We start from the raw sequence: 26,869 nt of genomic DNA on the forward strand, positions 1-26,869 counted from the left end.
TTTTACATTAGAATTGTTTCAAGATGGTAGAAATTTGGTTTGGAATTGGCTCCAGCCCAAACATCCATGTATTCCAAATTAGGGCATTCAAAGGGTGATACTACCGCTTGTAAGGCACCGAGTGCTGATGGCAATTCATCATAACCCCACATAACAGAAAAGATAGTTAAATGCTGTGCTTTTATTGGAAGTGTGTTGGAAACTGCAAAGAAATTGAGACTAGAGCGGGTGTGTCTCTTACAGGACAGCTCTGAACATACATAATATATTTGCGCGTTAAAATAGTCCACTGTAAATCTGAACTTACACCCAATTAAGAATCTATGTCAAGACTTGAGAATTGCTGCTTATATTTTGTTACAAGAAACTGTATACGAGTTTAGTCGTTTTTGACGAGTATGGGCTTGATTCTTGATCACAAAGCAACTTCTTTATCAATAAAAACATGTAGTGAATATGACTCACCTGCTCACAAATGCCATTTTGAGCATTGCGAGGCATCAGTTTCACAGCTCCCCTTCCCAGTGCTTCCTTTTTCCTCTGGAGACTGAACATCTGCAGCTCCTTCTTCTCTTCCTCGCTGAGTGACTGACAGTAACGAACCTGGGAAAGAAGGAAATAAGCTATGTTTAATTTAACCATTTGATGCATCAGACTTAAGCCAGAATTTGACTTTTTCTCCCGTTCTGGAAGCAAAGGGGCATAAAAATTTTGCACTGATTTGATCTTTTATTTGATGCTTGTCGAAATATCGTGTTGCAGGAATGTGGGTGCCTAATAAAATTTGTAAGTTTGGGGAAAAGGGAGAGAGAATACGAGAGTGTGCTGAACAACAGCAACTGTTGACCCCAGCTTGCCCTTCCTACACCCCACAACAGATCTCCACCCACCGCCCCTGTTTGAGAAGCTAATTTTTTACAATGGGTCTTTTTGATGTTCCCCAAAGGCCTAACAAGAGGGAAAGCAGACGTTTACACAAACAAGGTCTGTGTTTAGAGTGGATTCAAGAGGGTAGAAGACAAAGGCAGAGAGACGGCCAAGTTGAGCCGTGGTGCCACTGCGGTGGTGGCATCACATAAAGTCTCTTTCAACCAGCAGCCCTCTCTCCTGCTGAGCGCTCCTCGTAAAAACCACTGCTATGACAGGAATCCTGCTGGTGCGGGCTTCCAGCAAATATCATAAAGGCATCAAGTCAAATGTCACATTGTGCCTACACTGCCTGCCTTCAAGACTGCGGTACAAAAATCCCCCGGGTGGGGTGTCGACATGTTGTGAGACGGAATAGTGTTCGACATCATCGGAATTGCTAAACGTAAGACGACCCAGTTGGAATAAGCTGTTCATAACGCTGCAAACAATATTCCTCACCTCATTATCGTGTGGTGGCAGCTGGTAGAGGAGCTGCTTGATTCTGAACTTCTCTCCCGGACTGTTCACATAGGGGACCTTGTCCTCAGGTAAACAGGAGAAATACAGCTGCACCTGAAAACAAATCATGGCGTAGAACACATCAATGGTTCTGAAATGTTCCTGCTTCCAACCTATAAAGTAAGAGCAAAAGAGACTCATGACCCAAGTATTGGTTGAGAATGCAAGCATAGCAAGTAAGGCAAATAGCTTCACTAGCCTATACAGTGTTTTTATATTTATATATATATATATATATATATATATATATATATATATATATATATATATATATATATATATATTTTTTTTTTTTTATTTATTTATTTATTTTTTTTTTTTTGTTAGTACTGATTGATTTATCTGTTTTTAACCGTACTTAGTTTTATCTCTTCGGAATCGTAAGATTCTACACTTGATTGTCAATCCTCAATAGAGTCTGACCCCGACCTGGGGGAACCATAGGACAGAGCGATATAACTCTAACACAAACCAGATGCTATACTACATATCAATCAAACAAACATAAAGGTCTGAGCAAGAAAAGGATGATAAAAGACATACGGTGCATCTGAAAAGTATTCACAGTGTTTCAACTTTTTCTGAATGTTATGTTACATCCTTAATTGAAACATCCTTGAGTTGTTTCTACAGCTTAACTGGAGTCCTCCTGTGGTAAATTCAGTCTATTTACACTTGTCTATATGAGGCTCCATAATTGACAGTGCATGTCAGAGTGCAAATGAAATGAAAGGAATTATCTCTAAACCTCTGAGACAGGATTGATTGACAGGATACAAAAACATTTCCGCTGCTTTGAAGGTCCCAATAAGGTCAGTGGCCTCCATCATTGGTAAATCTCAATTTTTTACCACATTGTCATAATGAGGTAATTGAGTGTAGAATCTGGAAGAAAGAGATTAATTTAATACAGTTTGGAATAAAACCATAACGTAAGATGTGGAAAAGTTGAAGTGCTGTGAATACTTTCTGGATGTACTCTATATGGGACAGTGTTATCTAAAATGTCTGGAATAAGGACTCTTGGGGAATTTTACCACAATACGACACCTCATATAGTCATGATTATACAATTGCAGGTATCAGAGTCCTCATAAATTACACCAACCACAGCAGGTCAGCAGGTCAGATCGGCTTAACAGTTGTATTTGCCAGTACTCAGCTTGCTGTTTTTGTGCAGGACAAAAACAGCCTGTTATGCTGGGCCGCTGACCCTTGGGGTTGGCCAATGAAATCTAAACTTTATGAGTGAGGGGCTATTACAATCAGCCAGATAAAGAGGTGGGCTGTGCCTGTTTTGTGTGTTGTGGGACTTCCTGCAGCTTCGGGGCGTCTGGGGGTTTTGAGGCAGTTTACATTCACATTCACCCCCTATTCCTCCTCAAACACCGTAAATTATGCACATCTTTATACCACTATTACCCCTCATCCAGCTCCCCTGGGGCTTGCGAACAGTCAGTTATCACCCAAGACCTATCTGTTTCTAGATTGTAGTGATGACCCCTAATGCAAAGCCCATTTAGACAATTGACTGCAGTAAAGGCATTACAGTTGACCTCTGCATTTTCCCAATAAAAAATGCTTTTGAGCTCTCTTTGATTCCATTCTGATGTTTTGTTGTATATCACCTGCCACTCACTGCTTCTACGTGTTGGTTTTGATAAGTCTGGTGACAAAGGGATATTAGGAGCAAGAGGGAAACATGGAAAAAATCACAATGTAGAGGAAGTATAAAAGAAGTTTTGCATTGCAGAGACAACTAACAGGACTTGATAAGAGAAAGCCTGTTGTCTTCTTTGGCAGTCAGAAACAGCAAGTTTCCCTAATAATCTCAAGCAGATGTCTTCCACTTGCAAATGTTTTTAAACTGCTTGAAGTTTTTCCCACTTTGTCACATTACTATCACAAATGGGAATCTTTTTTATTGAGATGCTATGAGAAATGAATCAATTAGTGAAGTGGAGAGAAAATAATACACAGTTTCCAGCTGTGTTATAAATCAAACCTGAAAAATACACCCTGCACTTGCATTAGGCCCCATTGAGTCAATCATTTGTACAACCACCCTCGGCTTTTATCATGGTACCAAGTCACCAAGTCTGCTGTATTTGCAAAATAACCCAAGATTAGTTAAATTAAACAGACAAGTTCTATGAACAGCAATTTTCAAGTCTTGGAATAGGTCGCCTGGCTTAACCAATCTAACGTATCAACTATTTAACTTGATTATAGTTCAGTCAGTATGTTTGGGCTCATTGCCCCACTGGAAAGAGAATCTCTGCCCCAGAGAATCTATGTATTGGCTCAATACCAATACATGGTATTGAACCTACCAATGCTATGTATTGCAACAGAATGTAATACTATGTATGGGTAGGTTCAACTTTGAATTCTTCATTTTTAGTTTATGAAGTAAGGTGCAGCTTCTAATAGGCTTTCTTTAAGGAGAACACTCCACCCACCTTTCTCCTTAACTCAGCTACCACCACCATGCTTTACCATGGGGACAGTGTGCTCAGGCAGAAGTGGGATCTCACTATTTTACCACACACACAGTTTTTTGCGGGTAGGTCAAAAGCCTCAGTTTTGAACTCAACTGAAAAGATCAGCTTCTACAAAATGTTTGTGGTGTCCCCTCACATGGCTTGTGGCAAACTATATCTTCTTCCATGAAGGCCAATTTCCTGAGCAGTGGATCTTCACATCTATGCTGCTTCTTTGATTGAGGCTAATCTTGGTTGGCCTGCTGATTTGTGTGGACAACCATGTATGGTAGGTTCAACTTTGAACTCTTCATTTCTAGTTTATGGACTTTTCGTTTGTTTGTTTTGAGGAGTATTAGGATAAAGACGACCAAATACAAATGCAAGTAAACATTTAAGATGTTTTAAAAAACTTTTTAAAACCATTGAAGTTTGAGGTGATACCAAGACAAAATGCGAAAAGGTTTAAGGGGTTGGGATTTTTTTTTTTTCAATTATCTGCATTCTGCCTCTCCGTGATGGCCTGTTAAACTGTGTCTAATAAAAAGAGCTAAACGGGCTTCATGAAATATGCTGTTCATCCCATAGGCATCATTCTCCTGTGAGTTGATGTGTTGTTCACAAAGTGTGCTGAATACCATTTATCTGGGACACTTAAATGGGCTAAAAGGGAGATAGAATCAGGTCAGAGTTCTTTTTATTCTCCATCAGGAGGATTGATGAACATTCACTGTGGTATTCCGGAGAAAGTCGGGGTTTGCTAAGTAAAGAAATGGACGTCACTTCTTCAGAGAGCGGCCTCACTTCTAGGTCAGATAGCTTCTGCTAAGCCAAGAAAACAAGCATCCCTAGCATCCATAATCGGCCATTTTCTCCTTACCTGTTCTGGTCGAAGGCCAGGTGGCACCCAGGCATACTCCTCCAGTGCACAGCCCGAGTCATCGTCAGACGTAGAGCTGCGCTGAAAGCCAGAGGTTAGCTTACTGACTTTCTGGTCCATCATAAAGTCCCTCTGCTGTTTCCCACGTTGGAGGTGGACAGCTGGTCCAGCTGCACTTGCCAGGCTCATCAGACTCTGTTCACTGAAAAGACATGGAAAGGGAAAGAAGATCTAGAGGTTAGATGTGAAGACTGTACTTTCCTCATGCATCTAATTAGGTTCCTTTGGGCTGTATGTTAACCAGCTGAATCACACTCATCGAGTCTATAATCAGGGTCACGGCTTTCCCTCAAAGCCCATTATGGTATCTTTTCTTGGCTCACTTCTGTCGACAAGACTAACTTCATAAAGATGGTCATAAAGACGACTACACCCTGTCACAGCTATTGTGGTGGCAGCTTAACATATGGGGTTCTCGTGTGGCTTTTGTGGATGGAGAGACAATTAGGAAATTCCAAAATCCTGATGGGTCAATCACCAAATCTCATCATAGTAACAATATCCAACAGTACTCATAAATGTATGCTGAAATAAAACATCCAAGTATTTGAAAAAATTCTATAAAGCAGCATTCAACAAGACTGCGTCAATATTTTAGATTTTCACATCACTGTAATTATATCAAACCGATACTCTGACTAGAAATGCTTCACGTGTTCCACTGTATATCTTTCCATTGTATATAAGCGTCTCACACAGTAAGGGTGGTGCACCGCCACCTACCTCTATTTTCCATGTAAGTACTGTAATCACCAGCTTCTGAGTAAATAACCGTGCAATGCAAAAATGACGTCGGTTTCACGGTCTGCAGCACAACATCCGCATCAATCACCGTGACCTGTTTGAGACCGAAGCTACAGAGAATTAAAGTCCACTGTGGTCTGATCTAAAAGTCGCTGTTAGTTTTAGCCTCCTGGTCTTGCTAATCCAGATTTATGCAAAATGAAGATACAGGAAGAGCTACATACTTTAGTTGAAACATTTATTTAAAGTTGTGCATTTTTGACATTTTAATCACTGACGTGGTGTAGGTTCACACGGGGTGCTTTGTTGCTGAAATTCTACGTTTTTCTTTTTTCCCCAAAAGGGGCCGCCACCTGGGATCTGAAGCCGGCCTGATCAGTTGAGTTGGAGGTCTGTAAAAACACCACCCTTGCCTTAAAACAGGCCCACCATATGGGAAATGTCCACAGCCCCTGCTTCTGTCCCTTCATCTCCCTTTTCTCTTTGACCCGTTTGTTTTCCAACCTGCTGCAGTGAGTGTCTGATCATTCGTCTTATCTTCCAGTTGAACAAAGATGTGCCAGACAGGTGTAGCTGCTGGGATCGGGAGGGTCGGAGTGGATTTATGCTAACAGCACACCACCAGGGAAAGACGTATAGCACGAAGATCAAAGAATTGACCAGTGTGGTAAATTCAGTTAGTAACTTTTCTTTAGATCAACAGCTAAAAAGAAGTGTTGGGGTGGGGGGTGGGAACTTACACAATAAACTCGATGAAGAAACTTAATCTTCAAAGTCCAGCACAGAATAACAACTTTAAGCTAATATGTTAATCTTTGTACTGGCAGTTCTTTAATTGGCAGACATATCTCACTGCTCAGGGTGCAGATTAATCAAGGGGAAGCTTGAGGACTCAAACTGTTTAATGCGTCTGCATCAGATTTTCAATTGCTTGTTTACAGCCACTAATTGAATGTGGCAAAACACCAACCAATAGTAAAAGGCTCATTACAGAAACAGATTTCTGCGATATTTACTTTTGAATTTGTGATTATTATTATTATTATTATTATTATTATTGATGTTACAGTAAGATGGCATGTTTGTACCTCAAACAGCAGTTTTCTAAATCCTACTGTTCAGGGTCGCGTTCAACCCGAGTCTGTTCTAATTGCAATAGGACCAGTCAGAGCTGGGTAAGAAGCAGAGCATGTTGCCTATAGGTACGGTAAGGTAATTTTATTTATATAGCACATTTTTCAGCAACAAGGCAACTCAAAGTGCTTTACAAGGCAAACACTGAGGTCCTTACAACAAATATCTGTGCACACTCAACTCTCACTCTTAAGGTCACCGTGGAACCCTGAGCTGGGCCAAGTTGTGTGTTTTTGGAGGTGAGACGTAATTCATTGTTAGTCAAACTTTTTTGGAACTGAGTAAGTGTGGCTACAATGAGTGTGTGTCCAGTTGTGGTCATTTCTCACAGGCTGAGGGTTTCTAGCTGAGATCAAATGGGAGTTCAAACCAGGATCCAGCAAGCTGGTCTTTGCTTCACATCCCCCCTTGGACGAGTACCTCCCTCAACCCCCCCTAAGCCCCCTGTAGCTGGCCAGGACACAGAGGGCCACAGGGAGACAGCTGAGAAAACCAGACGCAGTCGAGCGCAACCTTTGAACACAGTTAAAGGGTCTAAAATCTGTGCTCTTTTTCCAAGAGTGATATATCTATATGTCTGGCTGCTTCTCGCAGAGGGAATGCACACATGGATGCAGGTGTGCAGACGCATGGGAACAGGCCTCTCTGTGAGCTGTGACAGTGTCGAGACAGTCCAGACAGTAACTGGCCATCCAGATCAGCTTATCGTCCCCAAGAACAAGTCAGCCACGGTGGCCTCTGTGCTATCTGATTCCCTTTCAGCTCCGAGTGTGACGGATGGCGGTGGCTGCGGATTCGTTTGGAACTGCACTGTGCCCCGAGGGTTTCGGGTCAGGCGGATTTTTGTCATAACACGTCCCAATAAAACGTCTCTGATGTTCTCAACAATAGCGCCTTTGTGACTGAACCTGGTGGCTCAGTCAAGAGTTTGTTTGGTTTCAATTATGTCTTTTTTTTTTTTTTTTTAGATTGAAAGTGTGACAGAAAAAAAATGAGAGATAACCTGTCTTCAGCTGAGGTAGCGGGTCAAGAAATGAGACGCTCTCTTTTGTTCCAGTCGGATCTATTGACTTGCAAATGAGACCAAAATAACCTGCAGAAATGCAGCCTTGCTCGAGAGCAGCTTGGGTTTCACGTGGAACATGTGTGACTATAGGGGAGGATCTCCCTAGGACCGAGCCGTACTCACGGCTTTACAAACTCTTGCTTTCAAACGTCGGCCGAGTATCGGCGGGGATGGTTCACACAGTCGGACCTGAATCACAGGAATGTGAAGCTTGAACTTTACCAAGTTCTCAAGCAGATGTATGCACCTCAAAAGCTTTTTTTTCCTTCTGCTTCTTAAATGGCCACATCTGCTCACATGATAATTCTTCTTTAAGATGTCCTCCAGCTCATTTCCTTTGACTTTGCCCAGAACACTTCCTTTTCCATCATCAATAAGAGAAGCAACGAGCCAGCAAACTTTAAGAGGCTTTCACCGACTCATCACTTGCGGAGGTCTTTCAGACAAGGGATCCATGGTTTGTGATTGTACTTTTTTTAAATTCCCTCCCATTGGCCCCTGTCCTTCCGTCCCTGCCCTCCTCCCACACTTTCCAGACCCCTGCAGTCCCGAATGTTTAACAGTCCTCTCACTCTTTTGTAAAGGTGCTTGTTAACATGGCTTTGGGGAGTTCGGAGGCCTTGCATATCTGACTGATCTGCCCACGTAAGGGCTGGAGGGCGGTGCGATCAGACTGACACTGAAACAGGGCGACGAACATGAATGGAAATGTTAATGTCGTTTCTCAACAAAAGGGGAGGAAGTTGAATTTTGGCTAGGTGAAAGATTCTTGCCTTCATCCAACGCAGATCTGGCAGTAAGCAACCAACAAGTTATGTAAAGCATGAAAGAAGGCTTGTATTCTACAATGAACCTTATATTCCAAGAGATTTTACATTAGTGGGGGCTTGGTAAGTGAATGAGTGCAATAATGATTTACTGGGGAACGAAATGACCTCTTTGCATGTTTCGGACCCTGTGGAGGATTGGTGCCTTGCTGCGCTGCCTGATTCCACAGCATAAGTTAAACTGCAGCGGTCAAGTTATTTATCGCTTTGTGGGATACAAACTCTCAAAGGACTACAGAGAGAAACAGAATAATAAAAAAACAGACAAAGTGGCATTTTTCTTTTTTTTTTTTTTTTGTAGGATTCAACAGCACTTGAGCTTGAGCCACCTAAAACCCAAATCCTTGGAGCTTTTAGATTTACAACCCTTAAGAGAGTGAAGCAGCTTCTGGTCTGAATTACTGTCTATGTTCCTGTAGGAAGTGGGTGATGGACACGCACACAGCCAAACACAGTTCTCCCTCTGTCACTATACACTCACCTAGCATGTTTAACTTGGCCTCTGCTGCCTCAGTGATGCAGGTCTAACTCTAACTGGAGAGGAAAACAAGAATTTCTCCTCTGTGCGCCTGACTGCTCGAGCTTCAGCTCAGAAAATGAGTTTATTTTTCATGTCAGACAAGATAGAAAAAATATGCGGCGCATTCATCGTTTCCTTGCACATGCACGTTCTTTCAAAGGCGAGTCTGTCAACCTTTGGTGCACAGTTTGCTCCTAGTTGTTAAAAACACAAAGCATAATACGTTAAAGGCAAGAAGTGATCTGCTAAACAGCTGCACCCTTGTGTGAACCAGTAGTCACTTCTGTGTACTTAAGCAGATCCCAGTTAAATCCCCAACTTGTTACTGAAGGATCTTTATATCCCTGACATGAGTAAACAAACTGATGCTCATAGAACCATGAAATAAGAACCTTCATTAAGCGTGTTCATTTGCAGCATTGACATGCAATGTACATGTCAAAGTCTCACGGAGAGCTTGCAGACAAGAAGTGTACCCTACTTTAGTGCCTGACGGTACATTTTGCCAGAGCCAAATCAATGGGAATGATGTTTACATGAGGATTTACAATTATTAGACCACTGACTATAAAAAAAAAAAAAAATTTAAAATCACCAGAGCCTCATATGACACATTCCACGGTTCATTTTAAGATGACTTCTTCAAACAGTACAACTTGTGAATGCAGACAACAAACTTCAAGCAAAGCAACACTTTTAACATTTGCATCTCATCAAATGTCTACAAGGACTTCGAAACCAGCTAACATCTTCTGTCACTTTCCAGTTGTTCTTACCTCAGGGTATGCCGACTCTCACTAGGCACTCAGGAAACAGATCTAATCACCAGCATCCAGTCCTAGATTCTCTTCCAGCCTTTAGGGTCCATAGCTATGCAAGATTCTGTGAGTTCCGAGTCCAGGACAAATCTGCCAGAGCTGTCAGTGTAACAGCAGCCCATGTCTCAGGTCAGACTGTAAGAAGTGAGAGAGATGTCTGAGCACGGTGGTGTTTGCATTTGCATGTGTGTGTACATAATAAGCCCAACCAGATGGTCACCCCACTCTTCTCTCCCTCTCTCTCTCTCTCTCTCTGAGCCATCACTTTTCCTCCGCCTTTTCCACCTCCTTCCCAGCCTCCTGAACCCCGGCCCGGCCCCTCACCCTCACAGCAGCCAGTCATGGCAGAGCGTAGCGGAACAAGTTGTCTCTCTCCCTCTCTCTCCTTCAGCAAACCCTTCTCCTCGCGTCTCAAACTTTACGCTCGCAAATTAGAAACACCGGCAGAGCTCACAGGAACAGATCTTGAAAGTAGCGCATCGGCGATGGCTGAGCTCATTTTACCACCATAACCGCTTCGAAGCCACAACTGCTTTCGCATGACATTCTTCGCTCCTCGCTCACTATTGCAATTGAATGTCGGAGTTGGGTTTTGGTTAATCTGGCGGTTTGTCTTTCCTGCCTCTCGCACTGCAGTGTCACCAAGTGAGCGGGTGGCGTTTGCTGACTCACACTCTGATGAGTGATGGGCCAGATGAAAATTATTAAATGTTTTCATTTATCCCGCTACCGAAGCTCCCACTTTCAGCTGCGTCTTAGACCAACTCCAGCTGTTAACACTAGACATGGTCCATGAAATGTACACTTCCACCCGTCAAGTTAAACTCCCCCTCAAGGAATAAAGGCTGACCTCTGCCTCACTTTCCCCTCTGGAGGAAAATCAGAAACTCCATAAACCACCCTCTCCTCTGTAGGGAACAGGTTTGTTAAGTCTACAAGCTACTGCAAATAGCCTTTCTTCTGATTTCCTTTGACTCTCTTGATAAATGTCCAAATAACCCATCACGTTTGAACTCACATTTAGACTGGAAACTGTGTTATGTCTTCTATTGTCTCTGGGGATGCTTTTGTTAAGGATTGACATCTGGATCTAGTATTCCAGATGTAACCCCACTTCTCTCTCCACCTTCTGTAACTTCTCAGAGTGAGTATTAACGAACACTGAACCAAACGTATTCGTTCACGAGGACTAGACGATGCGACTTTTGCTATGTATTTGACTGCAGCAAAATATCTATTGAAGGTTCTTTGAAATGTCCACACTTTTCTGTGTTTGCTGAACCAAATAAGGCGGAAAAATGTGAGCTACAAAGGATGAAACAGCAGCTTCTGTGTTTTACTGTCTGCTTCTGACGGCGCACCACAATTCCTACTTTTGCCAATCTTCCTCGCAATAAAACCTCCATCTCAAATTGAAGAATTCGGCCGAGCAAACTGCACGATGATGACAGGTGTAGAAGAATAGAATGCACTCTTGCGCTGTATGGGCATGTGGACAAAGCCATTGCAGCAGCCAAGGCTAGAGAAGAAAGCCACCCTTTGGAAACAAACTTGAGCCTTTTGTGTTGGTCAGAAAGACCCAGCACCCTGCTCTATTAGCAAGTCTTTGAGAGAAGAACTGACACAATGCATGCCCCCAAAGGCAACATTTACAGAATGCAATGCAGAATTGACCAGCCTATTTACCCAAGAGTTGCAGAGCAACAACAGCAGCAGTTATTTCTTATAGTAAAATGCTGCCAACATGTAATAAATTTCAAAAGCCAGTGGTTTTAGATCAGCAGTTGTTTTTTTGTGTGTTTTTTTTAGCAAAGTAGCTTTTAAACTGCCTACCACCAACCTAGTGTTAAATGTTGGGATGTTAGCAGTGCACTAAAATCTGGGCATCTATTTAAAGACCCTTACAAGAATCTGTAAAAGAATACCAACGCTTCATTTCCCTCTGCGATCAAACCACTCGATACTATGACATACATGGCTGGTTCAAGGTTCACCTTGGGTAGTTGAACAACAGAAAACTGGACACGTCTTGCATCCCTGAACTTTGACCTTAGCGAGCAGCAGATGACCCATAAATCTGTGGCCTCGGGGCTTTATGGCCCATTCCCCCCAGCCGTAGCTACAACGACCCGAACCTCATCTCACACCTGGTCTGCACCTCATCTCACCGCTTTAAAAGGAGAGCATAATATGCCCTTTGCTAAAAGCGAAGGAGGTCTGACACCAGCATGCCCCAACAACAAAAGGCTGAGGATGATGATCATCAAACCCAACACAAACCGATGAAGCTGCACTTTTCTCCAGTTTCAACACGTCTTAGGAGACACTGACCTAAAAAAAACAACAAAACAAAACGAAAAAAACAACAAAAAAACAAGCAAGACCTGGTCAAAGCCAAAGCTGACAGTGTGGCCATATTCCAATGTTGCATTGACAATCAGTTTTAGGTTTGTGAACTTTTTGTTCTAAAAGTGTGTCATAAATTGGGATTCTGAAGAGGGCGAAGAGAAGATCAGCTCCCAACTTACAGTCATTGACGAGAGCCGCCCCCAAAAAAGTTCTCACTGGTGCGTGAGCCGCCTATAAAACATTAGGCATTCTCAAGGTTTGAATGACTCGCCAATGGGTATGAGTAGGACTCAGGCCCAACAAAAGCATCAGCTATAAAGCCCAATAAAAGCCTATCACCCTACTGTAACAACAATTCCTTTTTACGCCGTGAAAAAGGGAGGAAAAGGTCAACTGGTGGAGCAGTCGGTGCACTGATGTTGACTTAGCTAGATTGGCGCTGACAAACTCAGGTCAGACTGTGGTCTTGTTAGCCCTGTAACCCTCATATAACCCCTTTTAACTGTTGTACTCTGACACTGAAGGTAGCTGAGGGGGTGGGTAGAAGCCTAGATCTGATCTTAGAGTTTCTCAGAAGAGGCATAAGAGCATTAAGAGTCACAGACAAATACTGGCTCACTTGATGCGGATCCAAAAGTTAATGCACTTCTCCTGAGTGCCACGTTGAAAAATGTCCAAATTAAATATAGAACTCAGGATTTATTGGATCACTAATAGGTAGCAACATGTGTCCTCCCTCCACCCCCCACCTATGTATTTCTTGGATATAAACATGGGGATTATGCTGACAGGTCAGAAGTTTGGTAGTTTGGTGGTTTCAACAAAACATCGGGTTGAAAATTGTGATTCCTGATTGGATTAAAAAGATGAAAACCTGAAGGAGCCTCTTTATTTTCACAAACAGCTATTTTGAACTGCATAATGAAAATATGAATGTCAGTGGATTGTGTTAGTGACTGTACAACAGAGAACCAGCCTTTTCACTTGAGGTAACATTTACTGTTCACCTCCCAGGTAGTTATTGCAGCCAGGTGGAAGTTCAGCATTCACACCTGCTGACAGCTGCATGACCAGAAGAACCAGTCATAAAGGCAACAAAAAAATAAGCAATGTCTCATTTATTTATATTTCATCAGTGTAAACATGCTTCGTTCGCTGAGTGGACACAATTTAAGTCAATAAGACGGCAGCAAAACAGCAAATAGAGCAGAAAATAGACCCAGGATATTGCAGGATATTACGAAAACAGACCCTCTGTACACTTTGTCATACAGAGGGTCTGGACCCTTGGCTACTGAGAAATGAATCATTGAGTTTCTTGTGGGTTGCCTTAATGCTTGCTCATCCAATAGGCCTCCTATTTACTCAAAACTCCACCCAGAACCATCAGCCTCTAACCGTGCTCCCACATGGCACCCGTCCCCTGTGCCTCACCAACACAGCTCCACCAGACTAGCGGCAAACACCTGGTGGAACTGTGCATCTGTTGAGCTTATTATACAAAACCCACAATGTCCCTAAGAACGGTTGCAAACGTCATCATGTGGTATCGCTGTGATTACATACTTTAGGAGGAATGTCGGAAAGGGAACAAAGTTATTTAAAGAGACAGAGGCCAATTTCCAGGTGTCAGATGACGCAGAGTCAAATTTCTTTTAGCTATTGCATACAGCACTTTCATAACAACTGGAGGTAACAAATATTTGTTTGTGTTGTAAAATGACACAATGTGTCTGGAAAGTAACATAATAATGAGATCACATTAGGTTTTTAACTGCTACATAGCACAAGCTTAAACATTTACGCTGTGATAGAAGAACTGCTCGTTAGCTGCACGTAGACAGAAAACGTTGTCTGTATCATTATATATTAATTCTGAATGTTTGTTAGCAAAACGTACATTACAACAAAGCTCTGTTTAGACAGTGTGTTGTTGTCTATCAGTTATCTCTATTAAAAATAAAAAGGATTTCATTTTTCACCCATGGTGTTGTTACATATTTCACTCTTTATACATAGTTATACAATTAAAACGTCTGAATACTTCCAGAATATAAACCCAGCACACATGACTCAATCCATTCAATCTATATTTGACCCAACGGCGGGTTTAGCAAAACAATCAAATTGTTTGTTTTTATAACCCGGCAGTTTTAACAGTGTAAAAATAATAAAAAAAAGGCTCTTGATCGAGTTATTTGTACTCTATTGTCCAACGGTTTGCCTAACATTTCATTGATTGCGACGGGTCATATTTCACTCTTGATTTGACACCCATTCACCTAGTTGTAAAAGCTGGAGCTCATTGGGAACAATGAGAAGTGGAGCAACACTGCTCCTGGGGATGTTAAACAGAGGAAGCCCTTTTATTTGAGGATGCTACAACTCAACAAAAGCCTGTGGCTGTCTACCCACAAAGCAGTCGCTGGATGAATGGGCTGGTCTTAACATCTCACAGCCGCATTGACAAAACCATGGGATTGGCAGAATGTGTGGTCTCCATGGACAAACTGGGATGTATATGGACATAAATATACAAAAGGGGACATTAGGAGCTCAAACAATATGCTCAACCAGCTCTCTTTCTTTTTGTTAGATCTCCAATTACCTCGAGTGTCGCAGTGCAACCAAGTTTCATTGTTCCGCAAAAAAGCTCTCTTGTCTGTATTTAGGTTTAATATCTTCTTGCTGAAGTTCAAGCCTCAGTGATTCACACACATCTGGATTTTTTTTTCTTCTTCCCTGAACCCTGCTTAAATGATTGAACAGTCTATCCTTAAACGCAACCATTTCCTGTGAGCATCCAGCCCTGGGCTTGCGTAACTTGCAAACCAACTATGGCTGCATATCCAAACAGGGAATACCTGGGTGTGAGTTGCACAGGAGAATCATTTGTTGGGAGGAACAATCTAGTTTTAAGGAAAGCAGGAAAAAAGTAAAAAAAAAAAAAAAAAAAAAGGTTGTGAATTTCCAACATGTGGAAGCACTTTCCTGAACTGGATGACTTCAAAAAGCAATCCAAGGAATCCGACAATACTCAGACGTTTAAGAGCTGCTCAGTCAGGATCCCACTAATCATTAACATTCCTGAAGGAACGCTCTGTTACAGTCTTTTTAAAGAGTTCTAATTAAACACATGCTCCAGTGCCAGAGCATAGAAGGACTCTGACAACTGCGAGCAGGGATGCTTCTTTCCTGCTCTGCTTAATTGGACACAATTTAAGTCATTAAGGTGGCAGTAAAGCAGCATAAAGAGCAGAGGAGAGACCCCGTGATTCCCCCTGTAAACTTTTCCGTTGATCCGATGCTCTTGACCCTTTCACCTCCACGTGTGACTCACAATAAAAATCCTGAAATCCAAATGGATGTTTAATTCAGATGAGATATTGTTGTTTGTTTGTTTTTTTCAAATATGAAAATATTGGTGGATTATGTCATACACTTTTGGCACTAATCTACGGTCTTGTTGGCCTAAGTTGCATGAGTTAATATGATATTTTTTTCCACAACCTGTAAGCTGTCTTTTTTTTAGATGTGCATTCTCAGCTTTATATTGCAAAGTGCATCGTAGGAGTTTTTTACTTAACATGCAAGCCATGGGTTCTTGCGAAACCATATTGCATCAGGTTTTTTTACAACTACATGTCAACTAATTATTAAAAACCGCAGCTGGGTTTTTGAACAACAGATTTCAGTTGCAGGATATTATAAAATACAAAGTTTTTTACAAGCGCAACAAAGAAAACAGTGCTAATTTTGCTGAACAAAGACATCACACAAAGTACAAAGCGAGCTAATCAGTAAACTTTATGCTGTACGAGACACTTTTGAGCAATGTTGATTTTGAATCATCGTGTCGTTCTTCTATACGTCACACGAGTTCTTAGATAATTGAAGTCTGGTCATTTCAGCCTACATTGCTTTTTCTCCAGAAACATAATCCAAGTGTTCAAAACAAAACAAAAAATACAAACAACCTCAAAGAAAAGAATCAGCTGCCATACAGCCGGTGTGACGTCACCAGAAAAATGCGCAATGTGAGATCTTGTTTTTCAAAAGGGAAGATCTTACATTGAAGAAAATGAAATCTCAGACAAAATTTCAAAATAGAACTTAATGTAATTAAATCCTGAATCTTACTATATGACTATATTGTATTGGAATGATTTGGATTGATTTAAACAGACTTTGGACTAGTCTGCAGTCTTCAATATGAACTGGGCGTGTCTGTTAAAATGTCTTGGCCTTGCATTTGTTGTGAACCGGTGCTAATTGAATTTGAATAAATTCAATAATGCGAAAATGTACTTCTCTCGTAGCAAATTATTTGTACTTAAAAAAAAAAAAAGAATAGAGTAAGTCACTTGTGAAAAATAAAGTATTTTCAAAGTGTGCATGTGAAACTGTGTCCTGGGGTCCAAACTAAGTACCCAGGGAGGTCTCTGTCAGTTTATCAGATATACAAACCAGACATTACTCATTGGCTGCTCTCTGCAAATGGGTTTGCATCCATCTGTTGGCATCATGCATGTGTGGAATGGGAAACGGAGCACAACTAGCCATCTTATCACTTGGATAGCAGTCTCCCAGAGCTGGGTTTATTCTTAGAAGCCGTGCATGTAATGTGTCTGTTTCAGTCAGTATCAGTGCGTTATTTTTAGGACTGCTAACCCTGAGAAAGCTAATAGTAACAAACTTCATTTAGCCTCGGAACCTATGATGAGGGATTACATTTAGTTTAAAAATGAATCTACTCTCACGTGAAACAGATGCAAAGATTGTATTTATTTATTTTGGAAAAGCAAAGGAAGTAAAGCTCAACATGCAACCCTGAGTTGTGAAAACTGTTTTCCTGCAGGCAGGACACACAGATCCAGATGCACACATCTGTTGTGCCGCTGCTCTGTTTTCTTTGGGAGCCCAACCCCCGTAACAGGAAGACAGAGCAAGCACAGCAAACAAGAGCTGGATCACTGAACTGGCCTCTCCCCAGGAGGAGCTCCCGTCAGGTTGTTGTAGCCAAATGATTCTTCTCTGTGTCGCTCACAGAGCCCAGACTGTGGAGCAACCTGCTGCTCTGCAAGACACATCCTCAGGTGGCTTTTGTCAATATTAATCCATCGGCACGCTGTCCGGCAACATCTCCCTACACCAGGGGTGCCAAAGTCCAGTCCTCGAGAGCTACCACTCTGCAACTGATGGTAGATCGGATGGTAGATCTCGAGGATTGGCTGTGGGCACCCCTGCCCTACATTAATAACAGTTCATTTTCTCTGTAAACATCACAGAGCACTGATCAAATTCATCTGAAAATGGAAAGAAAATGGCACAACTGTAAACTCATGGGGAAGGAGGTCATTAACCAGAGAAGCAGTCAGGAGCCCCAGTTGTGGTTCTTGGGGAGCTGCAGATATCCAAACCTCAGATTGGGACATTTTGTTGACATGAAAACTGTTTGTCGAACAAGGCAAATGGCAAGAAGAACGTCATTGTGAAAGGAAAACCATGAGGAGCCTTTCATTAGGCCAAGTAAGGGACGTTTGGTTTACGTGTAAAATGTTTTTTTTTGACAGAAAAATTAACAAACACTGCACATCCCCACAGTGAAATCTGTCGGTGGTAACGTCATGATGTGGAGATCCTTTCATTCAGCAATGACAAGGAGGCTAGTCATGGTTCATGCAAAGACTGATGGAGCTAAAACCTCTGCAAACCTAAAACAAACAAACAAACAAAAAAAAAAACAGATAAAGGCTGTAAAAGAGTTGAGATGGGGGTGAATATTCACCTTTTAGCAGTGCAGCCCCTAAAAACAACCAGAGCAGTAATGGAATGGTCCAAAGTATATACTTGTATTTGAACGGTCCAGTTAAAGTCCAGACCTAAATGAGATTAGAAGTCTATGTTAAGTCTCAGGGGTGGGCGATATGAACTTTATGTTTTATTAAGATATTTTGAGGTGCTATTGTGATAACAATAAAAGCGAAGATGATGACTATTTATTCTTTCTTTTTCAGGTAATTGTAAGGTTGAAGGAGGAATCACTGCCCCACAAACACAAGTACTGGCGTTGAAAGACATACGCACTTGTAATGTGCCTCTTCAGGACACCAGTCACATAAAGAAGTGTGATTTGTTTCACTAAACAGCACACAGTAACTGCAATTAATCATATTTTCAAGTTTATTGATTTTTATAGATACTCATTGAACAGTGGAGACTAATAATAAGACCAACAATCAGTACGGATTGTTTTGTGTGAGTTTGAACATCAATGACGGCAATAAACCAAAATTCTTATCACAATAAGAAATGTATCGCGATAAATGATTAACAATACGATAAACGCCTGTTAAGACATGAAAACTGATGTTCGCAGACTCCCTCCATCCAATTGCGTTACACTTGGGTTGCTTTGTAAAGAAGACTGGGAACTGATTTCTGTCTCTGCATGACAATATTGCTCCATCATGTAAAATCTCTTTGTAAAATTTCCTTTACAAACTGAAATATTTAGATATTAAATACAACCACGTTTTTGCAACGCCTCAAAATTCTCTCAAGGTGTTTGAGACGGAGCAGCTCTGTGCTCCGTGACTGCTTCTCTTTACAACACACTGAAACCAAGTACCATAGCTCCAAAAAAAAAAAAAAAAAGCAAAATGTTTTCATTTTCCTGGTTGATGCAGGTACAGCTGGTCTGCATGATGGAGCCAAAGCGTTTCTCACAACGTTATGCCACTTCAACGCTCTGCATGTTTTCAACCAGCGATATATCTGGACTGCAGACAGACCAGTTGGGCACCAATCCTCTTTTTTTTTTTTTTACTACAAAGCCATCCTGTTGTAATATGTTTGGAATTTCCTTGCTGATAGAAGCAAGTCCTTCTCTAAAGAAGCCATCATCTGGATGACAGATTATGTTGCCCTAGGCGGCTGTGTGTGGAGTAACTGAGCAGTGGGGGGATGAGTGGAGTGAGAAATCAAACTTGCCTTAAAAAAAAAAAAATCAATAACTTCCACGCAGGGACTTGAAGCCTCTGTAGGGTTTTTATGCAAACTAGTGCGACATGTTAGCGTTTGCATTATTTTCTTAGTCTCGCTGTGGCCTCCTTGTTTTAGCAGCTGTTGATCATGCACATCTGCTGGCCAGTTCTTGGTCCAGTAATTGGAACAAAAATTATTTTAGCCCCTCTTTATTGTATTTCAGCAGCAGCGATTGCATGCAAAAATAATTAGGAGGTGAATAACTCTTATTGCAAGTAAGAACGCTTGCCAGCCGAAAGTTGAATAAAATAAAACTCTAAAAAGTTCTGGATGGTAATAGAAGTCGTAACTTTTATTTTTAACAGATAATCAAGAAATTCCTATTTATGGATTTGAGTTTTATTAAACTCAGAGAAGAGTTTTGATGGAAACACTGTTGGCTGGTCTACTTAAGGACTGAAAATGGTGGGAGTTTTTTTTGTTTTTTTCGTAAAATTAATGAACAGGGAACATATTCGGATTTTTCAGTACTTGCCCAACAAGACATCACTGGCAATCTCTTTGCCATTTGGTGTGAAACCAAGTGCTCTTACTTTTATTTATGAGGCCTAATCAAGGACACTGTGGGAAAAAAATGAAAGAAGAAAGGGAATATACTGGCTGGCATCCAGCCGCTCTCACTCAACTCCGCTTCTGCAAACCTTTCTTTAAAATCTCAGGAAACATTTTTGTTGCCAGTCCAAAAGTCCCCGCACGGCTTATTTCCAAACACTGTTGACCTTTTTTGTACATCATCCGTGCTGCCCAGCTCCATCCCTGTAATAATGCAAACACAGGAGAGCCCTGAGTCACAGGAGGAAGGAGTGGGAGGAGTGTTTGTTTAGCATATTTCACTAAAGGTCCTGAAACGTTTAACTGGATCCACTGTTGTTGTGCGACGAAGGAAATGAGAATTGCTTTTTAATGGCTATATTGATGTAAATGTGTGCTTATTTAGCCGCCCACCCCTCAGTTTCTGACAGTTTTTGCTTTTTTTTTTTTTTTTTTTTTGTCACACTCAAACATTTTGGTTGAATGAATACATTCTACTGTCAAACCGAGATAACCTGAGTAATCACAAAGAGCGATTTTAAGGCGATGATGTCACTTATTGAGAGGAAATAAAACAAGCAAGTGTCTCACATCATAGTGGAGGAATTTTGGCATGCTCCTCTTCGCAGAGTTGTTTAATTTAGCCGCTCTGGGGGTTTCTAGCACTAACCAATAAGACATAGATAGCCTCGTTAATGTCCTGCCAGAGCATCTAAATCAGATTTAGGTCCAGACTCTAACGGTGCCATTCCAAAACTTTTCTTCTTTCTTTTTTTGTTGACTTATTTAGGAGTGGACTTGCTGATGTGCTTTGATTCATCGTTCTGCTACAGAAGCCAAGTGCACTTGACCTTAAGGTCAGAAAATGAGAGCAGATATCATCTATCCATCCACCCATCCACCCATCCATCCATCCATCCATCCATCCATCCATCCATCCATCCATCCATCCATCCATCCATCCATCCATCCATCCATCCATCTTCTGTACACCCTTGTCCCTTGTGCTGGTGTCTATCTCCAGCAGATATCATGGTTCCATCATTTACAGCAAGTAATACTCCACAGAACACTCACACCACCATGTTTTAAGCCAAATATGTTATTTTCCAGAAATGCTGTGTTTTTGTTTGACATCACATGTAACAGGATGCACACCTTTGAAGAAGCTCCACTTTTTCCTTGCTAGTACACCGTTTTATTTTAATGTTTTGAATCACCAAGATGTTTTTCGGCACATCTGTGAAGAGCGTTTTGTGTTCGTTTTGGTCGGCAGTGGTTTTCTGTTAGAAAAAACCTCCCATGATGCCATTTCTCACCAGTTTCTCTCTTATTGCTTTGGGTTCTTTTGTCACTTAAAAATAACAGTTTTCTCGATTTTCTGTAGATCAGGTTTTGCTTTTCGAGATCTTTCATCCTGCTTTACACTGTCTGACAGATTCTATTTAAGTTAATCCTTGATTCCACAGGTCCGACTTTAAACTCACCTGGATGTGTCTGGTAAAATGTAAATCAGCTTTATAACAATGTGGTCAATCTGTTATGATTTAACAAGGAATCAGAACTCCTCCTTCCACATTATTTATAAACTGCATTTGTGCTTGATCGGATTATCTTAGTCTCATTCTCAGTGTCAGTTCAGATAAACTTTCCCAAATCTGCGTCGCTGAAGTCGCTGACGCATCCTCATGTCTGTTATTCCCCTTTATCAAAGACAGGCACGGTGATAATAAGCAGTTCTTGTGAAACTCCACCAATGCTTATTAAGTAGTACACATCCAGAGCCGAGCATCGTGCCTATACATGGTGGTGATAATGAAACATGTGCGTCGAGCGTGACTTTCATCATCGCGGTGGTCTGACGGTTGGTCCCGCAATTATGCTGTGCGGTTACAAGAATTCTGCTGAGCCAAACCCATTTTCCTCTCGCTCCATCCTGTAGCTCCTCATAAACACAGTTGTGCCTGGAAGCGCTAAGTAACCATAGCTACTTTTAATCACTTCGGAATAATGCTTAGCATGTGGATCCAGTGTGTGCCGCTGGTCCAGGCAAATCCCCGCTCAGTCTCACACACAATGAATGTACAAAGTTAGAATCGGTTCACAACAGTCATCCCTTCCCCCCCCTCCCCACCACCACGCCTCCACCCCTCACCCCCTTATAAACGACCACACCTCCTCCCCTCTAAACGACCACACTGTAACAGTGTCCTAAATTTTTACCATCCCAGCCACCATCCGTCCCGCAAGGCAACAGTGACTACACATTCAGGGACCACCGGCGTTTAAACAAGCCATATTTCATCCAGCCTTCTGCCAGCCTACCCCAAACAGTTTACAGTCAGCGGGCCCGGCCCTCTGGAGTTCGTCTGTGGCAACTCGACTCCGCGCCACATCTCATCGTGTCCAGAACTGCGGAGGGGACGAGGCCTCCTCTGACAGCTCCTCACAACACTCGGCCCTGTCCTGGTCTGCTTTTAGCCTCGCTGCGGTAAACCGGAGCGCGTCTGGGGGGATGAAAGGCTGCCAAAGTGTTTGGCCTGCAGGCGATTTACACGAGGCGCAAGGTGATTCATTCTGTCCCTGCACAAACAGGCCTCTGTGAACATTTCTTCTGCGCTGACCATTTAAATCAACAGTGGCGAACGTATACACTGGTACCAGGACTTACACTCTGACCATTCAAACCCGACTCAGTGTCTTGCCTTAAGTGCTTGCACTCACATGCATCTGGACAAGTTTGTCCCTGTCCATGTCAGGAAAGAAACACACACACACACACACACGCACACACACAGAGAGACAAGCCTCATTGTTTATGCTTAAAACTCTTTTCATTTCCATTATTTGTTTTCTCTTTCCGCTAAAGTGTGCAGTTGTTACAGAGCATTTTAAGATACTGACACTTACAGCTTTATAGACCAAGCCGTGTCGTCCTGTTACATTTAGCTACAACACCATTACACATTTTTATGTATTTTTTATTGAGATTTTATGAGAAATCAACAAACACATATCTATTTTTTCCCCACAAACATTAATCTGAAAAGCATGGCTTTCATTTCATTTTGCATTGAGCCTTCTTTATTGTTATTCCCCTGAACAAAATTCAAAGAAATCAACATGAGAAAGATTGGGGATAAAGTTGTAGCAAAGTTTAAGGAACGACTGGATTATAAACATTTTTTTTGTTATCTATCACCTGAAAATGCAAACAGCACACTGCAGTCACAGAGCTACCAACACGTGGGTGCCTACCTCAAATGACAAGAAGGTGCTCTGCTCATTTGGTCTACATGCAAAACTCTGTGTCTGGTGTAAAACACACCGTAATGGCAGCATAGTACTGTGGGTTGCTTGGTTTTAGCAGAAGAAGAAGAAGATGGATGGGACTAAACGCAAGAGTTATCCTGGGAGAAAACCTGTGTGAGACTCCAAAAATCACTGAAATCCAATCTGACTGAACGTGAGTTATTTTTGCAAAGAATTGACAAAAATGTCACTTTTTTTTAGATGTGCAAAAATGATAGGGACATAATTCCAAACAATAGCAACTAATGCGGCAAAGTATAAACACAAAGTTGAGAAAACTTCAAGTTCAAGGGGGTATGAATACTTTAGCAAGGTACTATAAATTACTTCGACTATACATCTATATATAGTCCCGATACAATAAGCAAATACTTCTTAACATCAGAATGACTGAGCAGCCACAGAGCCGTTTTCCATTTCTGTCTCCAGAAACAAAACAACGAGAAGGTCACCTATTCTTAGTTCCCCTCTTTTGTCTCCCTGCAAAACTAAACAACCCTTTCAATTCTATTACTGGCATCTTTTGATTCGGAAACCGGAGAGGAGACATACACAAGGAATCGGCGGGCCGCTGCAAAAAAAAAAAAAAAAAAAAAACATCACTCGCAAATCTATTATTAACATTCTGACGAAATTCTCACCTGCAGCAGATCACAGAGGAACTCAGCTCAGCTCACGTCTCCCCCAGCAAATGCCTTTTCTGCTACATCATCGCTGCAGTGCAGCCAGCAGCTGGGGAGCGCGGACCAAATGCTGCGCTGTGCATTTGATGAGAATAAAACCCTGGATTTTGACATCGTGGGACGCATTAAGAGCCGGGAGATCACGGGTGTAGAAACACGTAACATTTATTCAGCCACAGGCTGAGCTTGTAAAATGACACAATGATTCAGTCACTTCGGTCTAAGTGAGCTTTGTTTAACAAGAGCTTTGACCGTATTCCACACTTTTGAGATGAACGCCGGGGCTCAAAGACCGTGAGGCTGTCAACCTGTAATCCGACCACTAGGTGACACCACCACCTTGTTCCTGTTCTTTGTCTTCGTCGTGTTTTACCCCGTTTCGCTTAAGCTCTCTCTCTTTACGTGAAGTGTTCCTGTACTTACTAGCAGACTTTCTGTGGCCTAAAAAAAAGGGTGCCACATAAGAACGGAGAAGTTTTAAAACAACTTCTGGCTAACTTTTGGATAAACATCTTAAGGCAGCACTACTAAGATGGTTCTTTTTGCTGCGAAACAAGCCCGATGTCTATGTCCTGAAAATCTCTTAAACGTGACTGGCTAAAATAATAATAATAATAATAATAATAATAATAATAATAATAATAATAATAAACTGTTCTGAAATCCCAGCCTGCTCTGCTGCCCACACCGACAATAACAAAACATGATTTTGGACATCTTTGGCTACACAAAAACAGCGATACTCTTCTGTGTCTTGCAGGTTCCCTGACAGCCTGGGATGTAAATGTCTTCTGGAGGGTGTGTCAGAGCCCTGCAGAGGAAACATTTTATGATATTTTCACCTCTGTTCATAGAGGGGTCTATAAGGAGTCATAAATCCGCTGAAGCAGCTGGTTTCGGTTTTCTTTTTGTTTCAAGAAACCAAATCTGTGTGTATGCGTTTCTGCATTAGTGTTGACCCAGTTTCAGGAACAGCGCGGAGGATATGAAAACAAATATTAAAAGTGTAGAAAAGAGTGATGTGTTTGCTTATGAGATGTTATTTCAGAGATCATAAAGCACTAAAATAAAAAAAATAATAAAATAAAAAAAGCCAGCGTTTTAGATTGCAGGTCTTGTAAAATGTCTCGTTTGACATTCCCCCCTCCACTTCCCATGTCATTATCACCCTATCTATCATGGTTAGAGTTCGTAGAACGTAAAAGAAACTTCTCATACTGTACTACATGTGGCCGTGGTGGTGTTGTGGGACCACATTTCTTCCCACTCAACAGCTCTCCTGACAGCTATGGACCCGTGGCGGACGGGCAGCGGTCAAGGAGCGCAGACCAGTTGTCACCGAAGTGACAGGCGACAGCTGAATGCATGCATCTGGAGAGGGGGCAGTGTCCACACTCCCGCTTGCCCGACGGCTCAGGGTTGAAGTCCCCCCCCCCCCCGTCCCCCACCACTGTCAGGGTATGAAGTTACTCTCACGGCACGCGCACGGAAAAGTGATACGTGTCTCTTTGGAAACATGCTGCGTAAAAGCGCACGGCGAGGGACTGAGAAACCAGTAAGCAGCGTTTTTGAGCTTATGCAAAAAAAACAAAACAAAGTATGGTACGCATAGTATGTTATGATGATGTAAAGTGTTTATTTTACCATGTCAATAAAGAGAACTGAACGCTTTTCATCTGTTTGCCATTTAAATATGACCGTTTATTTACGCAGACAGCAGAGAGTTGATCAAACTGGTCCACTCACCAAGAAAAGAGTTCAGTCGCAGCAAACCGCGTATCCAGAGCCAATACTCCTGGTGAAGCGGAAGAAGATTGCAGAGGGTGTCATCTGGATTAGATGCAAAGTCCAGGAAGAAAATTTAAGAGGAGGGGGGGGAAAAAAAGGCAACCACAGCTCCGCTGGGATCGAACAAAGAGCTTGTGCAAAGCGATACGCTGAAAACCCAGGAACTGGCTGATCTGGAAAGGGGCGATGTGACTTTACGCGCCGTCACCGCATCGCAGTCGCTTCAGCGCGGCACGGTGAAATCTGCGCCGCTCCTCCACGGTCACAGTGGAATGACATTAGTGTTCCTCCCTGCCTATTGGCTTAAACTAGAAGCCCCCACCGCTCATGGAGAGACGGACCAGTCTCAGCAGCACAGTGGACAAACACCCCCGAGAGTTTTAACTCTTGATGCTGCTGCTGCAAAGGGGGGTTGGGGGGGCGGGGGGGGGGGTTTGTAAGACTCTAAAAACTTCTTAGTCACTATTGCTGGTTCTGCATCATACAGGGTGTCTGTTCACTTATTTTATGATACCGATTTAATTTGTTCAGGCAATTAAGATTCTAACAGCCTATGTAGAATAAACAGTGAAAACACTGAAACTGATAAAAACAAAAACAAGCAAACAAAAAAAAAAACAATAGGTTGACTACCAAACATGTAAAAGTTAAACTGCAACAAACCATCTTTCAAATTGTTCAGGAAGTGCTATTATGAATTCTAAATATAATGTAAAATAACTAATAAAGCATTATATTGATCACAGAACAAAGCATAGAATTGGACTTGAAAGACCTGCCATTGAATTTGTTTCAGAATCAGGACCGATACAGATGTTAATATCGGATCGGTGCATCTCAAATTACAATCACAAACATCAAATGTGCTAAAGAAAAGAAAAAATAAGAAGAGAAATGTCGCCCTGAAGAGTGTAGCTTGTGAGTTAATAATTTGTAAATCAACCTTATAATTTTACAGTTAGTCTTTTGGGGGTATTTTTCCAGCACCCTTGCATGCCATGTCTTTGCAAAGCAGCTTAAGCTCACTGAGATGGCTTGAAGAGATACACGTTAGTAAGTTTTCCTAGGCATTCTTAAGTGAATGTAGGTTTGGACTTTGACTAGGACATTCTAACATATGGCACATTTTTTCCCCAGTTGTTGCAGAAAAGATTAAGCTTAGTCTGATTAGATCGAAACCATACACCATTGTTTTTGTT

General features: G+C 41.9%; 1 protein-coding gene across 2 annotated transcripts in view; it reads right to left on the minus strand.

Moving 5' to 3' along the window:
* The window catches only part of prickle1a (prickle homolog 1a), a 29,170-nt gene extending 3,130 nt beyond the window's left edge, over window positions 1–26,040 (minus strand). The window contains exons 1-4 of one of the 2 annotated variants that reach the window (XM_088006470.1): window positions 25,629–26,040; window positions 4,792–4,993; window positions 1,369–1,482; window positions 466–603 (exon numbers count right to left, since the gene is read on the minus strand). In XM_088006470.1, the coding sequence (XP_087862596.1) occupies window positions 466–603; window positions 1,369–1,482; window positions 4,792–4,980 (441 nt within the window). In that variant the 5' untranslated portion in view covers window positions 4,981–4,993; window positions 25,629–26,040. Of the gene's footprint in view, window positions 1–465; window positions 604–1,368; window positions 1,483–4,791; window positions 4,994–9,918; window positions 10,810–25,628 lie in introns of those variants that run through there. The other variant, XM_014967004.2, reaches the window with a different exon arrangement.
* Window positions 26,041–26,869: the final 829 nt, after the last annotated feature.

This window comes from Poecilia mexicana, unplaced genomic scaffold, assembly GCF_051168715.1.
Source record: "Poecilia mexicana isolate PSO_F unplaced genomic scaffold, ASM5116871v1 scaffold_6, whole genome shotgun sequence".
In the NCBI taxonomy this organism is placed as follows: Eukaryota; Metazoa; Chordata; class Actinopteri; order Cyprinodontiformes; family Poeciliidae; genus Poecilia; species Poecilia mexicana.